At 36.8% G+C, this 19284-nt stretch overlaps 1 protein-coding gene across 1 annotated transcript in view; it reads left to right on the top strand.

The window, feature by feature from the left end:
* LOC129262486 (degenerin mec-10-like) overlaps window positions 1–17390 on the top strand; it is a 34640-nt gene extending 17250 nt beyond the window's left edge. The window contains exons 9-14 of the mRNA XM_064099717.1: window positions 4836–4959; window positions 6990–7065; window positions 7338–7395; window positions 12758–12840; window positions 13386–13461; window positions 14217–17390. Of these exons, the coding sequence (XP_063955787.1) occupies window positions 4836–4959; window positions 6990–7065; window positions 7338–7395; window positions 12758–12840; window positions 13386–13461; window positions 14217–14396 (597 nt within the window). The 3' untranslated portion in view covers window positions 14397–17390. The remainder of the gene's footprint in view (window positions 1–4835; window positions 4960–6989; window positions 7066–7337; window positions 7396–12757; window positions 12841–13385; window positions 13462–14216) is intronic.
* The last annotated feature ends 1894 nt before the right edge of the window (window positions 17391–19284 follow it).

The raw sequence follows: 19284 nt of genomic DNA, 5'->3' as shown, positions 1-19284 counted from the left end.
CCTAGCTTTCAATATATTTACATCAATTAAATCACCATTTGATATTTCAATAAGATTAGGTATAATCGTTATTTCCTTTTGTTGTGCATTTGATCTATTTTCCAGCCAGGTGTTGGGAAATGCTTTCTTCAACTTTTGTAGTTCAAAATTGTATAATAATTTTCTGTTTTCAAAATCATCAAATACCGTATTGAGGTTTTTCCATTTACCTTCTTTTATTACATGATTTACCATCAATACACCAGATTTCCTCCATTTATTAAAATTTAGTGTTTCATTTGTATTTTTATATTACTGTTATTCCATAAAACTTGTTTTGGAATATCAGTAATTTTTAAAAAATTCTGGTATCTCAAATTTGCCCAAACATATAGAAAATCGATATAAAAGGAGGGTAGATTATACCTTTTCCCTAAATTAACAATGTCTACACTATTACAATTATAATGTAAACATAATGGAAAACCACCAATCTTATTTGTCCAATAGGTAAAAAGAGTTTTCCATGCTCCCTTTATTTCATCCATATATTTATAAATCCATGCTAATCGAAGAGATGAAAATTTGGCTTTCATATCAACCATGTTTAATCCACCATCAATTTCTTTGTTTAAACATACATTTCTCTTAACTTTATTTCTTTTTGGAATTCCATAAAAATGTATATAATTTTTTATTCAATGCCTTTGAAATGTAATCGGGCACAGGAACTGCCGAAGCAACATAAACAAATTGTGATGCTATTAAAATCTTAATGACAGATATTTTTCCAAAGTAAGTCAGATTTCTCATTTTCCATAAATTAAGTATATTTTCGACTTTTCCAAGTCTCCCTTCCCAATTTCTTTTTTCTACATCAACATGGTTTTTACCAACATATATTCCAAGACATTTTACTGGATCGACCGTGCATTTTAGGTCATTTAACTCTATATTTTCATCTAACTTCATTATTTTCGATTTAGACCAATTAACTTTCGGCCCTGCTATATTTCCAAATCTATTAATCTCAGTCATTATATTTTGTACAGAATTTGTTCCATTGGCGAATACTATAGTATCATCGGCGTACTGGGCTAGAGATATTTCTTTAGTTGGTACAGCTATACCTGTAATCAATGGATTTTGTTTAATTTTTTGAGCTAATATTTCAGAAATTACCAAGAACAATAGAGCCGACAACGGGCATCCCTGCCTTACACCTCGATTAAAATAAAATTTTTGTGACAACCAACCATTGTTCAAGACATTACCATTTGCATTTGTGTAAAACGTTTGTATCCAATGAATAAATTACTCTTTAAATTGCATCTTACGTAAAGTAGTGAACAGAAAATCGTGTCTAACGTTATCAAACGCTTTTTGAAAATCTATGTACATGATAACACCTGATTGATTATTCATTTTACAATAGTCAATAACGTCTTGTACAAGTCGCACATTCTCTAAAGCCGACCTATGTTTCCTAAATCCCGATTGATCATCCGAAATAATATGCGGAATAATTTGTTTCATTCTTTTTGCCAATGCACCTGCAGCTATTTTATAATCAATGTTAAGGAGTGATATTGGTCTCCAATTTTCTAATAAAGCTTTATTACCCTTTTTATATAACAATGTGAGAACAGCTTGACTTTGGGAGGATGACATTTTTTTCTCCTCATAACCAGTATTTAAACTACTAATTAACATATCTTTTAAATCATTCCAAAAGCACCTGTAAAACTCTGCACTCAGGCCATCGCTACCTGGGGCTTTGTTCGTGTTTATTGACATGAGTATATAAAAACACTCCCTTTCCGTTAATAAACCTTCACATAAATTTGCTTGCTCTTCTGATAAAGTGTTTAATTTTAATCCTGTAAAATATTCATCGAACTCTTGATCTTGATTGCAATCCTCTTTATACAGATTTTCATAATAATCTAATATATGTTCTAAAACTTTTTTACCGTCATGTACTATTTTACCTTTAATTTCTACACAATTTATTTCTTTTTTAACACTTCTTCTTTTTTCCAACTGTAAAAAATATTTCGTGCACTTTTCACCATGCTCTAGCCATTTATCCCTAGATCTCACAAACGCACCTTTACATTTATATTTATACCAGGCATCTAACTCATATTTTATTTTTTCCATCTCTTCAATATCTCGTACATTTGAACTGACATCAATTTTCTCACAAATTTCTGTATATTCCTTTTCCAATTTGGAATAGTACATTTTATTTCTAATTTGTTTATCTTTAGAATATTTAATACTTAATTCTTTAATTTTTATCTTACACATTTCCCATCTCAGTTGATCATTTAAATATGAATATTCTGCTTTTACTTTCTGTATAACACATTTTATCTCAGCAATGTACTTCTCATCATTTAGAAGAGAGTTATTTATTTTCCAATACCCTTTACCCCTATTTTGTTTACACATTTTCAGTTTAAGAGAAATAGCGTTATGATCGCATTTCAATGCTGGCCTGATATCTGTGGAGTGTACCTTACAAGTTAAATGTTTTGCTATCAACCAATAATCTAGACGTGAAAAGATACCTAAAGACATCTGTCTCCAGGTGAACTGTTTTTTTGACGGATGAAATTGTCTCCAAATATCACTCAAATTGTTGTTTTGCTGAAAAAAATTAAAGACTTCATTTTTTGAATGCGTATATGACATTCCACAGGTATCTACCTTTTTATTCTGAACTATATTCCAGTCACCACCTGCAATAATTATATCATCTTCATTTTTTACATCTTTTAACCAAACATGAAGCATTTTATAAAATTTGTTCTTTTCGTTCTTTTTTGTTGGTGCATATACATTGAGGCATAAGTATTTATTTTCATCAATAATAAAACGTACTGCAATAATTCTTCCATCGTGTTTGTGGTGAACATTTACAATATTTATGTTTACCTTTTTTCGGACAAGTATAGCAACTCCGCATGAATGATGGGTGCCATGGTTAAAATAACACGGTCCATTCCATTCTGCATATATAGTCTTTTCAAGATCCTTTGACAAAAAAGTTTCCTGAAGAAATATTACATCACTTTTTTGTTGTCTAAACCATAACCATATTTTATTTCTTTTTTGTTTATTTCTTATTCCTCGAACATTCAATGAGACAAAGTGCATAGGTGAATCCACTGTGCAAATTTGTTACTCCATTGATTTTCAATCTTATCATTAACAAGCTTTACTTGTGTTTTGGTTTCTTTGCTTTTTGCTTCCGCTTTACAGGCTTTACTGTGGATTTGTTGCCAGTTGACCCTACTGGTGGGCTTTCAGGTGATACGATGGATTGATCACTTTCACTTTCATCATCAGCGCTATTTCCATCATTGCACCTTTGATTGTTTTCACTTTTCTTATTCTTCGGTATCTTTCTTGCCGCTTGCGAGCCAACATATTGAATTGCGGAGTCGGATGCATACGTAGCAACGGTATCGACAGACGCTTTCTCACGATGATCATTCATGGGGAGCGAAGGTTGTTGACGCAGGAAGTCCGCGAGTGTTGCTTGGCGTTTCTTTTCAACATGTTTCGCTTTCTCCATGTCGACTGATCTCGGTTGATCGACAACATCTAGGATGACTGTTGCGGTATCCCGGGCGTTTCGTGACACTTTCTCGTTTTGCTGGCATTGACTTTGTACGTGCCCTGGTTTCTTGCAGTATCTGCATATCAGCTCTCCGATGCACCTGGACGAGTGATGACCCACCTGGAGACACCTGGAACATGTCGCATTCTCTCTTGGTTGCTCAGGTTGCCCATTGTGGTAGACTCGCCCCATGAAGATACCCCCGAATGTCATCTTTCTGGGGAGGGGCTTTGTTGGATGGCTGATGTGCAGGACTCTGTCACCATTCAGGCATGATGTTAACTGCCCATTAACTCGTAGTTTTTTGGCGCAGAATGTCCCCTTGTATGTCGCATTTCATAGCCTGGAGCTCAGCTTTGATGAGGTCATCGCCGACTGATAGGGGGATGTCCTTGATGATGATTCTTGTAAGGTTTTCATCTCTCAGTCTCGTGAATGGATTTACATCATAGATGGGGGTTATCGCCCCTCGAATGGGTAGACCATCCGCAATGAGCTTCACCCGATCGTCGTGTGAGTTGAGATAAACTCTCCATAGTCGGCGTATCTGTTGAATTCCTGTAATGTTTTCGGTAGAAACAACTTTTGACAGATAAATGTATAGTTCCTCCGACGAGAGAGCCCTATCCTCTGCATTCCTCACATCGTCTGCACGAAGGAAAACGGGTTTAGGTCCCTTCGGTAGGAATGATTCTGGGCGTGGCTCTATCTTGCTAGCATACATAGTGTAAGCGTTCAAAAGTTAATTCCAAATATCAGGTTCAGAATTAATCAAATGATACACCAAATGTCACAATATAAATGCTCAAATCTAGTTCTTTAACAAAGCTCCAGTATAGACAAAAATATTTACCTCTTAACGAAGATTTATTCCGATTTTAGTTAGGTTTCCAGGAGGGTACTAAAATGGTGTCGTAACACCTCAGAGCGCCCTCTATCGTAATGACTTGACTTGGCGCAAATGTGTTTTGACACTTTTTCAAACAGTGGCTGTTGTGTACTCAACCATAACAAAAACACTGAAAAAAAATAACCAAGTGTCAAAGGAACATTTACACTATCCATACATGCTAAAAATTATCTTTGGATCTCACATTTTCTTTTAAAAATACTTAATTTAAGAAGTGTGGCATTTTCTGACTCGCACTGTATTACACCGGTTGCCCTCCCGGTTATTTCAAGATTCGATTTTGATATATTTCTGTTCTTATTTTTTTTTGTTCAGACGTGTGAGGTTAGCTGCTACCAAAACGAGGTGATAAGAAGATGTGGATGTTTTGATGCTTCATATCTCAACTCTCTTAACGTCAACAGAACTATCTATCCATGTGAATATACAAGTCCCGTAGGTAAGCATAATACCCTGCAATACGATCAGCAACGTAAAGGGAGGGGTTAGCCATGGCCCTGGGAGGCGGGGGTGCTGGGGGGGGGGGGGTCCTTCGTGTGTTATTTTCCATAGGCAGCACCCCCTGACCCCCTGAAAATCCGGTAGGCATGATAAATGGAAGAAATGTAACCACAATGAACGACATTTTGTAGGAAACCCTTTTTTTTTTTGCTTATCAAATTTCTCTTGACCGAAACCAACTTATATTGTAGTGAAACAACTTTTTTGCTTGTCGAATTTACTTTAGCACCCCAGACAAAAAAATCGTTCCCAGGGCCCTAGGGCTAGTTTCACATACGAATAAGGGGGTGAAATTAAACGGTCAGCAAAAGAATCAACAGGCGTCAAAAGTAGAAAGGGGTCCGATGTTAGTGCTTGCCGAAGGTGTTAAATGTTGGAAAGGGCGATTATAAGTACTGTCTTGTACAAGGTATGAGCTGTTGGAAGAAATGCGATTTCAGTGCTTGCCCCGAGCCCGAATCGAGTGCACAATTAAAAATCGATCAGTTATTCTGGAAATTCTATGATAGTTATGATGTACAAGATAATAATGTGACAATTTATCAGTAGGCCTTTATTCATTTTTGTAAAAATGGGAAGGGGTGTTTCGGAAAGGGGGGGGGGGGGCTTGGTCTAGAGACCAGAGAAGTGTTTCTTAAAAGCGTGGGCTGAAATCCCTTCCCAATGGTAGGGGGGGGGGGACCAGGGGCCGATTCAAGATTTTCCAAAAGAGGGGGGTGCACATTTTCCCCCGGAAAATTTGACACGCAAAAAAAAAAGTTTATCACCCAAAATGTAAGGTCATTTTGTCTAAAATAAATTTGACAAGAAAAAAAGTTATCACTCTTCATTCAAAGGGGGGGGGGCATACATTTTCACAAAGGGGGACAGTTGATATTTTGTCCCCCCCCCCCCTTTCCACATGGTAGGGGAGCGCGTCCCCCCTGTCCCCTGGGATTTCCGCCCATGCTTAAAAGGACTTGTAAGACGTTTTATCAGACAACTCCTGTTTTAGCCGACAGTCACCATAAGAAGTGTGCTTCTCTGCCAATCAAAACCAAGAAAAGTTGTCAGTCTGGGGCATGTTGCAGAAAGAGTTTCGTTTAAAAACGCAAGTCAAAATATCAAGCGCAAGTCTCGAATACGGGTGCTTCATTGGCTAAAAATCAAGTTACGCAAGATTTTTTTTAGTTGCGTTTGATCGCAACTCTTTCTGCAACGGGCTCCTGACAAGTTGTCGGAAGGCAAATGTTGATGAAACACCCCCTTGACCATTACATCACGAAGAAAGAGTATTTATGCTTCTTGTCTCTGAATTCACTCATCAGGCCTTCAAAACCAAGATGGTTAATAATAATAGTTTTGTTAATCAGGTATTGAAACTAAAGTTAGGGACTTGCCTTTCATACAAGCTTTGCCGCTTTTCTTGGCACAAAGTCCCCCCGTTCTGTTCCATATACTTTTTATAGCAAAAATAATTGCAGCTCACTTTGGTTCCTGTGTAATTTATCTTCAATATTTGTTAATGTAATATCGTTGAAATGTCTGTGTTATTTTGAATAATAATAGTACTTCGATTGTATTTTGTTCATTTTGTTGAACGAAAATGAATAAAATCTAAATATATTGCAGTACGATAGGTAAATCATTGTGATATATTGCTCTTGAGTCTCGCAATCACAAATAATAATCTTAAATATTTCATTGATCTCTCTCGAATGAAGAACCTTGATCCACATGCTCATACATGTATAATACATTTTTTTAGTAGGTGAGAAAGTATTTTAAGTGAAAGTGCATTGCACTGTTTGCTATCTTTAAAACTAAAACCACTGAGCGTACATCGCGAAGCATCGGGGGGCATGGTTGGAAAATTTTACTATACTGTCGGACATGAGCTATCTAGATTTTATTTTAAACATGGCGTAATTTTTCCTGGGTCTTGCATTGTCATTTTTAATATATGCATTGTTCATACTTTATTCACAGAAACCCAATGCATGGCCGATATAGAATGGGAGCAGGCAGAAGGCGAACTAGGATGTAACTGCCCTATTGCGTGTCAGTAAGTAGTTTTTGCCCTTCTCTCCCCCATTTTGTTTTATTGTTTTAGGTACAGACAGTAGCTTTTTGATGTCGAATTGGAAATCGGGTAAGCCTATATGGATAACGGAGAAAATCGTGTTGGAACGTCGTAGAAATTTTGGGATTTTAAACGGGACATAAAAGCGTCGAATTCTAATTGAACTTAACATTATTTGCAGTACTGAGTTCATGAATTCATCATGTTTGGCTATATCGTATGCTACAATGATCATCTTTCATTCATCGTTACAGTGAAACCACGTATCTGTCTCGAGCGAGTTCTTCTATTTGGCCTGCGAATGCTTATGAGGTAAGTTTTAGTTCCAATTATTCTTGAAAATCGTGCCCCCTGCAACTTTTTGACTCCTAAGTCTTCTTGTGTTGTTCATCAGAGTAACTTTCTAGTCTTATTATTTTAGTCTGAATTAACTAAAAAAATTTGAATTGGATCAGAGCTAACATTATCAATTATAATAATAATTATAATAATAAAAATAATAATAACTCTTATTGACCCAGGGTAGCCACTTCAACTGTTAGCTGTTCTTCCAGTGGCCTTTCTAGTCTTATTATTCTTTGACGCCAGGGGCAAATGTTAAAATATTGCCCCCTGCAACTTTTTGACTCCTAAGTCTTCTTGTGTTGTTCATCAGAGTAACTTTCTAGTCTTATTATTTTAGTCTGAATTAACTAAAAAATTTGAATTGGATCAGAGCTAACATTATCAATTATAATAATAATTATAATAATAAAAATAATAATAACTCTTATTGACCCAGGGTAGCCACTTCAACTGTTAGCTGGTCTTCCAGTGGCCTTTCTAGTCTTATTATTTTAGTCTGAATTAACTAAAAAATTTGAATTGGATCAGAGCTAACAATATCAATTATAATAATAAAAATAATAATAACTCTTATTGACCCTGGGTAGCCACTCAACTGTTAGCTTCCAGCGGGCCCTGCATGCATGATATGTTATCATCATCCTTCTCCATTCTCATACGTCGAGCGCCTGACAAGCAGGGCGAAGGTCTCATTTTGAAAGCCTTTGGTTTGGTATGACTCGGCAGGGGATCGAACCTACGACCTTCCGTTCATGAGGCGGGCGCTTCACCACAGCCGACCCACCATGTCAAAAAACTAAATACATTTTATTCAGTAATACTATAGATTCGTTGCCTTTTGACATTTGTATTTTTCAGTTGGAAAGTGTCTCGTCAATTAATTTTTTGGGTGTTCATGTAGATAACAAACTCTCCCGGAAATGCGATATTGATAATATTTGAAAAACAATATCTCGTAATATAGGCATTATAAATAGGTTAAAACATTGATTCCTGTTATTTCTCTACTTACATTATATTCTTCTCTTATATTACCATACAACTATGGGATCCTTGTTTGGGGCAACACACACCAAATTAACTTAACAAAATATTATTATTACAAAAGAAATCCCTTAGTATTAGTTCATTCTCACATCCCCGTTCTCACACTGATCCGCATTTCCTTGTTTATAAAATTTTGAAAATTCAAGACTTATACCAATTCCAGCTAGGAATATGTACATGTATCAAAATAATATGGTTCCTTCTGCATTTCATGATGTGTTTTTTTCTTCTTCAAAATAACAATTATCACAGATATCCTACCAGACACGCCGATAACTTTCATCTACCTATGCTAAGAACTCGTTTTGCTCAAGATACTTTTTATTTTCACAGGCCCATAGTTTTGGAATTCCCTCCATAAAGATATTTCACAGGCCCCCTCCATCCACTTCTTTAAGAGAAAACTCAAAATATTTGTAAAGTAATTAATTAGATTGTATAATTTTAGTATCGTCTAAGTACGCTATTAAGTCACACTCTCTTTGATTCACGTTTGCACCGGGCGTTTGCACCCCCCTTCTTGCCCCCCCCCCTCTCTCTCTCTCTCACATTTCTCTCTACATATCCATAAGTGTATGTGTGTGTGTGTGTCTCTCTCTCTTTCTGTCTCTTTGCCCCTTCAGTCTCTTCTTCTCTCGCTCCCCTTCAGTACTTTATTCCTTCTCTCTCCCTTCTATTCTTCGCCATGTCTTTGTTTTCTTTTGCGTCTTTAGTAACGTCCTGTATTACTGTCATCTTATTATTATTTATCGCCATTACTCAGCAAACTTTTATTCCTATTATTTTATTTCAACATATTGTATTTTCTTACACCTACATATGCAAATGAGTCCCAATTTTTTATTCTTTGATATACCCCCGCCATTGCGTACTTGAAAATGGCTTCCGTAAAAGATGCCCTTTCCCTTCGTCCTTAGATACGGCGCTTGGTTTGAGGAAATATACACAACAACAAAAGTAAGTCCCCCCTTAAACAAACATCAATAATTTCCGAACCAATGCGAGTTTTTAAAATATTTTTACATGAGCGTGTAGGTAATTTTATAGGCTACCCTCTGAGTAAATGTTGTTATGGAAGTATTTTACGTCATGCTTCAGTGAGCACCGTCAGAAGGCAAAAATGTCACTTTTCAAAAGTCACAAGCCAAATAACATGACTTTGATTCCATTTTTATTGGAACTAATTCCACATTCTCATCATGAAAAATAGTCAGAAAGGCTTGTAAAAGGTACTTTCTAAAAGACGATACAACTTTTCTGGCTAAATTTCACGGTTGAATGAACACAAGTCAAAATTTGCTATAATTGGATTTTTTACACATTTCTATCAATAAAAATGATAGAATATGATGACAGTTACTTTTGGGAAGAGTATCTTCAACAATATTCATTGTTTCACGGTTCAATGAACATTCATTGAAAAACAAGTATTGTTTCATTTTGGTAACTGAAAATGATCTTTTCTCAACTTTTTCGTTATGTTCATGACCAATTAACATGCTTCAATGATTCAAAGGCGTTTAATTAAACATTCACGCTTGAATGAACATGTGGAATGTGATTAGCTCTTTTTTAAGTTATTGGAAAAAATGCAATTTGTAACTATGGATATCTATCACAAACCTCCTTGAATGGTTCATTTGATTTGATTTTTATGAAAATCCCGATGCTTAATGCATCAGTGAGCACACAATATTCGAAAATTATGCAAATGGGAAGAAAGTTCAAGGCCCTGGCCCCACTCTGTGCCGTATCAAATGGTTATTTTGGTGTGCGCACATTTTGGATAGTGTTACACTGAAGCCATGTGCTAAGTTTTATGAAATAACTGTTGGCAGAAGTAACAAAAACCGTCCATGAAACAAACCCTCATTTCATATTTGTTAAAATGTTGACTTCCTCTCTCATAGACTTGTGTACATTATGGGTGCATATGTAAGAATAAGTAACCCCCTATTCAATGTGGTGGAACTTTTTTTCAAGGCTGTCTTTAGCAATGTCATTTGGCAGTAATGTTTATCAACCTATGGGCAGAATTCTGTGAAAAAATGAAATCGATTTGTTTATTTATGGATGAGTGAGCACACATCAAAGTGGAAAATTGGGTATTTTCAATGTCACAGACCCATTTTAAATGGTTATAAAGTGAATATTGGGGGCAAATTCGGTTTCAAATGTGACTTTGATTGCTGTTGTTTTTATCATCCATCATTTCTATCACCACACACTTCCCGAAGTTTTAAAATTTTCATGGTTGAGCGAGCACATTCGAAAACTTAGGAATGAACACTCTTTATACTGCATAAATGTATTTTTTCTTACAAATTCTCATGATCAGTTTAATTTATGGACAAATCAGTGGTGGATCCAGAATTTTAAAATGGGGGAGGGGCCTATAATCGGGGGAGCCACAAACATTTTCAAATTTTAACATGATCTAACAAGTTGTAGAGGATACTACCATAAACCCCTTTGATGATACGTCACTATACAGGGGCCGCGGAACGGTTTTCAAAGGGGGGGGGGGCTGACCATGCAAAAAATCACAATCGTATGGTCATTTTTACATTTTTGTACATGCTTTTGGAAAAAAAAAGTGGGGGCTGAGCCCCCCCCCCCCCCCGCGGCCCCTGCATTATTGTGCTCACTCAACCATGAACATACGATATCAAAATTGTGTGTGGAGTGGCTAAATGATGGATAGTAAAACAGCATTAACACCATAAAATTCACCTAAAAACAACTTTTGCCCAGCTTTGTATTTGCACAATCTGAAAAACGACTCTTGTGACTTTCAAAAATGGTCATTTTTAATTACCCATGCATGACTCAATTGATCAATCTCATTTTTTCACAGAGGTTGCTTAATGAGTGTAGAAAACCACCTACGAAATATCATATCTCAAAATAATTCCGTTCAAAAGTTACAGCAATTTGATTTAGGGGGGACTTACTTTTTTTGTTGTGTATATATACGATCCCCATCCTTTTTTGCTAAGCATTAGCGCCAACTATCGGCGCCAATATTAGTCAGTAAAGAAAGAATGAATATGATCTAATGATCTGCCACCACAAACCCAACCATAATTTCATTTCCTCTCAGAACTGGACAACGGGGTGTTCGGGTTCGCGCGAACCCCCCCCCCCCCACCACCACTTCGGATGGTAAACTATCGAAGGATTTTGGTTTGTTTTGGGGTCGACCATTCTTTTTCCATGATTGACCATACGGTCAATGGAAACCATGTTTTAAAAGTGCTATTCCACCCAAAAAAGTATGGGTTTGCATGAACTGCTCAAATTATCCAGTTTCAGATCAGAATATAAAAAAATAAAAATAAAAATAAAAATCGTTTTCAGGTCTGAAATCTCAAATTTTCCGGTCGCGCTTGCATCAGTTGTTTAGTTCTATACCTCTCCCGTTGATGATTACAAAAAGTGCTTAGAATGTCCATTTTTGGTCGGAATGACAAAAATCTTCAGCTCGCGCTTGGCGCTCGCATTATTCAATTGTTGAAATATGTATCGTCTTCATGGCTAACTGCAAAAAGTCCTTAACGGGTCCCTTTCCGATCAGGCCAGAAAGTATATTAAAAATTTCTGCTCGCGATTCGCACTCGCATTAATTTTATAGTTACATACGCATCTTGTTCAGGATCACAAACATTGTCCAGCATGTTCAATTTTACTTGAAATTTCCAAAATGAGTTTAGCAGTAGCACTCTTGACGCAAGTTTAGTTGATACATCTTGCACAGAAGGTCAATTAAAACTGAAATCTTTGATTTTGATATAATTGATGCAAAGGGTATATCTAAATTTGCCATAATATGAACTAGGTCACAGTAGCCTTTCTATTTGATTGAAAGTGTGTATTTTTTTACAGTGCAAATATCTTTAAATCTTTGTAGAATTCACCTTAAAGTATTCACCAAATGCCACGAATTGTATTCTAAAACTTAAAAAAAAAATTATCATCTGAAGGGGGGCACATCCTAGGCCCCCCTTGTGCCCACAAGCGCGCACGTTGTCGCTGTCCCGCCAAATTTAGTTGGCAAATGTAGCCGGTACACCCCCCCCCCCCAACAAAATGTTTCTGGCTTCTGCCCTGTGTGTGACGAGCTTACGCCTTTAATGATTTTGTTTTGTCACAGACGACATATTATTTTCCTTACTTTCCACATTATGATTTTGTTGTCATGACCATAACACTTTGAATGAAATAAAATACAATATTCAATCATAACCTAATTATCATATTTCACGTTTTTATTGATTAACAGTCTCTACTCTTTAAAAGAATGGCGCTGTATAATGACGTCATGAGGAGGCATGTGAATGGAGAAAACGCTTCAGAATGGACTCGGTGAGTTGACATTGGTGTCCTTAAAGTCCAATACTTCAATTACTAACCACTGGTGTACTGATAGGGGACTTGGAGTTATGCCCCCCCCCCCCCCCCCAAAAAAAAAAAAAAAAAAAAAAAAAAAAAGAGAGAGAGAGAGAGAAAAAAGTTTCAAGATCAAGAAAAAAGGGAGAAATTAAAATTGCGAAAAGTGATATCATTCTCTGTATACATTACACAAAAATATTTCACACAGACTTTCGTATTAAAAAGGTCACAATTCTTGCTCTCTCTCTTCGCTCGCTCGCAGCTGTTTAGAATTTTAGCCCCATACATCATGTATGGCCTCCTCAGAATATTTCATTACGCCGCTGAAACAAACTTCATCAAAAAGATATGGATTTTATTTGCCGATTTCGGCAAATTAACAATCAAGCAAATTTTCCTCCCCCGTCTTATTCAGGGTTTCAATATTGGAAATTTAAAGTAAAGAATGTTCAAAATTAAATTTTGAAGATTGAATGCATTCAACAGCATTTTTTGTTTGCCAAATTTATTATTTATAGGCAGAACTTGGCGAAACTGGAGGTATACTATGACGAGTTCAACTACGAATATATTCGACAAGTGCCAGCATACACGGTAAATTCCACACCCCTCCCCCCTCCCCCTCCTATCTGTCAGATATCTAGGGGTACCACATTGGCGAGAAGAGGGGCTGCATGGACCACCCCATATGATTATTCAAATTGTGAAAACGAATAATGAATAATGAATAACGAATAATGAAGATAGGAATAGGGGACAAAAATGAGAAAATAAGAGTATTCGAGAGGGATATCTCTATATGATGTGATATAATTGTGGCGGCATTATACTCATTGGCCCGTGTTCTGAAGTCAGGTGTAATTTAAACTGGTCTAAAGTTGTGGTTTAACTATGGATAGCCAATTGTGACATAAATTTCTAACAGAGGGTCATAGTATCATCTCAAATCATTGTTAATTGTCTAGGAAGATTAAATAAGATATATTGTCTTCACTATTAAAGAATTAGGAAAGAGCACATTAAACATAAGAAGCATAATGTTAAAACAATGCATGACTTACACATTGATATAAATGTTTTGACTTCACAATCCGAAAGATGTGACTGGGTTTTACTATTAGCGTTCTGTTCAGTGCGGCCGGCACTGCTCGTGATACATGCATTCTGCCGCTGCACATGTTGGACCCAGTCACCCTGGAAATTGTGCTTCTGCCCCCTCCCCTGCTAATCGTCCCTCCGTTACTACTCTACCGGTACTAGGAAGAGATTCGTACAAATCTCCCGTTCCATCTTTTAATGCTAATTTTCAATGAAAAGGAAATTTCACGATTCTCTCTGTGTAATTTCAGATCCCCGACCTCTTGAGCGATATTGGCGGCCAGCTTGGACTCTGGCTTGGACTGTCCGTCATAACAATCTTCGAGCTTTTGGAGGGAGCTTGGCTAATTCTTGCTTTCGTCTTCACGCGATGTGGAAATAGCACCAAAGGCGGAGATGTCTATCCCAAGATTAATACGGTTGTCATATAATCCCCCTATTAAGATCGAGAAGTGATTAACATCGTAGCAAATGCAGAGGTGCCTTGGTCTAGTGGTCTTAGGAGTCTGGGTGCATACGTGAAAGTCCCGGGATCAATTTCCGGCATGGGACTTATGCCCATGACGAAGATATTTATCTCAATTTACATAGCTTTGTTGTCGTACATCGGATAGATAAAATCACTATTAATACCATACCTATATGTGCATAATAGGCCTATATACTTTAACAAATATTTGTTTAAACATCAAAATTACTCAAGATGTCATCATGCAATTATTACGATCACATTTTTATAAGTCTCTAGATTTGCATCTGGCAAGGTTTTGCAGTTTCCAGTCGAGTTTGATTCGCAACCTTTAAAAAATATATTTCATGTTGTCGATATTTAATTATCGATTGCATAATCTCTGTAAAAAAAATTAAAGTCAATTACAAATAAGCTTCTTACAATTTTCCCCATAATCGACCTTTAAGGAATATTGCAATGATTTTCAAGTCGATGTCAGACCCCAAATTGGTTAAGGCTTTCTATTAAATTGCAGGTGTCAAATTGGTGTCCTACTTCTTTTAACAGAAAGTGGAATAATTTTTCTGTAACTGATTGATCTGTCACAAATTTGACGTTAAGTTTGTCATTCCCATTAGATCGCTAAAACATGCATACATATACACCAATTTAGAAATTCCTTGTCGAACTCCATTGACAATTTACAGATTTACTGTAAATGAACCATAAAGCGCTGCTTCAAGATGATGAAGATAAACACACGGCTCCATCCGTTTTCATCCACTCTAGACAATGGAAAAAATGGGCGAACATTGAAATAACAGTGGACGGATCCTCGATTGATATAGAGCGTATGAAACACGTATGCAAAGAGTACACAACGGATACATAACGTTTTCCAACGGATGGCATGATTATTTTCCGTTTTACATCCTCTCTGCATCCGTAAGTGCAGTGAGACAAAGCAAGGTTTCCACTTTGGCGAGTTGGAGTTGCGAGTCATACGCGAGCTGCGCGAGCTCTAACTCGCCTTAGCTCGCACAAGCTCGCGTGAAATTTACATTTTTTCCTGGAATTGGCTTCAGTGACAAAAAGCCCAACATCGAGTTCACTACGCTCGCTGTACGAGTGAACCGAGCGCGAAACGAGTCAGGCCGAGCTTAGTATGAGTTGCGGTGACCTTTATACGACTTAAAGCGAGCTATGAACGAGTTATAAAGATTTTGTTGCGAGTGATAAGAGTTTCATACGACCAAGGGGCGGGATATGCACATTTTTGGCACTCAAATATGGATGCCGGCGGCGGTGGCGTCAACACCAAATCTCAACCGAAGGTTAAGTTTTTGAAATGGCATCATAACTTAAAAAGTATACAGACCTAGTTCATGAAACTTGACCATAAGGTTTATCAAGCATTGCTAAACATCCTTATTGAGTTTCAGGTCACAAGACCAAGGTCAGAGGTCATGTATGGTCAATGAACTTAGACCATGTTTAGGGAATCAACATCAAAATTTCAAAAACTTAACCTACGGTTAAGTTTTTGAAATGTCATCATAACTTAGAAAATACATGAACCTAGTTCATGAAACGTGGACATAAGGTTATTAAAGTATATAAACATCCTGCTTGAGTTTCAAGTCACATGACTAAGATCAAAGGTCAATTAGGGTCAATGGACTTTGGCCAATTGGGGTATTTGTTAAATTAACATTATAACTTTGAAAGTTTATGAATCTGATTCATGAAACTTGAACATAATAGTAATCAGGTATCACTAAACATCCTGTGCGAATTTCAGGTCACATGTCCAAGGTCAAAGGTCAATGAACTTTAGTGATGTTCGGGTGATCTGTTGAATTACCATCATAACTTTTAAAGTTTATAGATCTGATTCATGAAACTTGGATATAAAAGTAATCAAGTATTACTGAACATCCTGTGCGAGTTTCAGGTCACATGACGAAGGTCAAATGTCATTTAACGTCAATGAACTTTGGCCATGTTGGGGGTATTTGTTGAATTACCATCATATATTTGAAAGCTTATGGATATGATTCATCAACTTGGATATTAGAGTAGTCAAGTATCACCTAAAATCACATGCCAGTTTCAGGGCACATGACCAAAGTCAAAGGTCATTTAAGGTTATTGAACTTTGGCCATTTTGGAGATTAATACTATATTGCTGTCATAACTTTCAAAGTTTAGAAACTTATAAAATGTGGATATAGGGGTAATCAAGTATCACTGACAAGTCTTAGGTCACATGATCAAGGTCAAATGTCATTTATTTTCAATGAACGTAGTATTGTATCATTGTATGAATGGTGTTTTTGTGAATAATTGTTTTATAGTAGTTTTCAAAGTCAGCACTGCTACTATATTGGATAGCGTGATGCAGGTGAGACTGCCAGAGGCGCTCCACTTGGACCTTGTCTAGTTTGATGTCTTGTTCTTATCCCTTGGCTCTGCTCGTCATTGACCTCCTCTTCCACACTGGCGTAAATCCCGGGGGGGATGGGGGGGATATATCCCCCCCACTTTTCGAGGAGGGGGGGGGGTGGCCTGTACAAACATCCCCCCACTTTTTACGAAAGAAATGAAAAAAAAATCACAAGAGATAATTGTTTTATCGGTGAAAATTCTTCCTAAAATACCGCTTAACAAATAAAACAATATTATTGAATCATAAAATGCAAATAAAGAGCCAGTTCACCATTTCCAAACAAAATACTTATGTCCTTATTATAACATTGAAGACAAACCCCCGTTTCTTCCAATTCATCAATGTTAGGGTCTTTTGGAAGGGATTAAGATGGAATGTCAAAAAAATATGAATGTAATCTCTAATAAAACCATTAAACCATCATGGGGTAAAACAGATAATAATATTGGAGGGGTATTTGCCATATGGACATACAGTGGCGTAACTACGGGGGGGCATGGGGGGCACATCCCCCCATCGGCTGACAAAAAAAAAAAAAAAAAAACGGGGAAAGGGGGAAAAGAGGGAGAAAGGAAGAAAAACATAGTGAAAGAAGAAAATATTATTCATTATAATATATTATATCATAATTATTTTATGTTACATTACATAAGAAGCATTTTTATCATAACTTTATGATTTGCCCAGGGCCTACGTCTTCGTTGTTCCTGGTGCTCGCGCTGTCTGTTTAACGAGATATATAATCCTGTTGTACTAAAACATCCCGTTTTCAAGTCAATACAAACCAAATATATTTCCTAGCACTTGAGTTATCATTGTTTTATGTAGTGACATATATGCTTCTTTTTCATGTCTCAAAAAGTGATTGCCCCATGTTAAGGTCTTCGTATATATGAAACATTTCCTGTCCGTGATTACGTTCGCATTAGTGGATTGGTGAGATATGTCTGCTCTTCATGAATTCCCAAAATCATACCTTAAAATGTCCCTTCTTCTGATCTGAATATCAAAAATTTTCAGCTCGCGCTCGCATCACTTGGTTAATAAAATACGTAAGGTCCTAGTTAATTCCTACAAAGAAACCTTAGAATGCCCCACTTCAGGTCTGAATTATCTAAATTTTCAGCTCGCGCTTCGCGCTCGCATTGTTTAGCGAGACAGGTACCTATCATAATTACACAAATTTGATTATAATGTCCCTTTTTAGGTGTGAATATAAACAATTTCAGCTCGCGCTTCGCGCTCGCATTATTTGATCAGTGAGATACATATCCGTTTAATGACATTGTCCTTAAAATGTCTCTATTAGGTCAGTATAACTGGCAACTGAGCGCGCTTTGCGCGCTCACTAGCGCACTCACTCAGTGATTCAAAAATTTTGCTGGTGCCCACCCCCCCCCCCCCCCAATGCCGTGACCCACGGTACGCCACTGTGGACATATCAATGACACTTCCTTGCATATCTAAAAACATGATTGCAAAAAAATGCCAAAATATTTCAGTCATCCCCCCCACCCATCAACACGGATTTACGCCAGTGGTTTCAATTGTCTCTTCCTGCACTTCTTCTATCCTTGTTTGAATGTCATCTTCTTTCGCTGTTTCCCTACCTGAATGGCCACAACTCTTGGATCTTTTGGATCAAGGCATATTTCTCTCCTTATTTGCTGAAAGTTGTAATAATGCAGTGGCAACAGCCTTTTTAAAAGTACGTGTACATTGCGTGGGTCAGTTAAAATGTGCTCTCACTTTAAAATAAACTCCTCAAAAAAAGTTTGGAAATCCGACTTTAATCAAAACTCCCTCCTCGGTTTTAGTAAATATCAATTGTTATTAATATAAATGAATAGATCATTTAATTTTCTTTAAAATGATACCCTACATGTTATGATTATGGTTCACATGGAGGTGCAGTGCCTTGAAATGTGGGGCAAGGTCAAAATTCAAAATTAAGTTGCAAAGTGACACAATATTGAAAGTCACTGTTCCTTTTTCCGTGGTGATGAGTGAGTTTTTTAAGCGGTTTCTTTTGAGTTTGATCTGTAATCCGGCCTCGGTTTTAGTAAATATCAATGGTAAATTAATATCAATGAATAGATCATTTAATTTACTTTAAAATGATACTTTCCATGATATGATTTTGGCTCACATGGAGGTGCAGTGCCTTGAAATGTGGGGCAAGGTCAAAATTCAAAATTTGCAAAATGACACAATATTGAAAGTCACTTTTCTTTTCTTCAATGATGATGATGAGTGAGATTCTCAGCAATTGTTTTCATGCACCTTAACATCAACATTCAAATGGAATCAAACACACCTCTGCACAAGCAAACACACAACAAATAAACATAAACCACAACAAAACATTATGAAATAAAAAAGCAGGGGTTTGATTTGAATGGATTTTCATCTTTATTGA

This window comes from Lytechinus pictus, chromosome 5 (assembly GCF_037042905.1).
Source record: "Lytechinus pictus isolate F3 Inbred chromosome 5, Lp3.0, whole genome shotgun sequence".
Classification (NCBI taxonomy): Eukaryota; Metazoa; Echinodermata; class Echinoidea; order Temnopleuroida; family Toxopneustidae; genus Lytechinus; species Lytechinus pictus.
The sequence above is the reverse complement of the archived record's forward strand: the minus strand, read 5'-3'. Positions and strand labels throughout refer to the sequence as shown.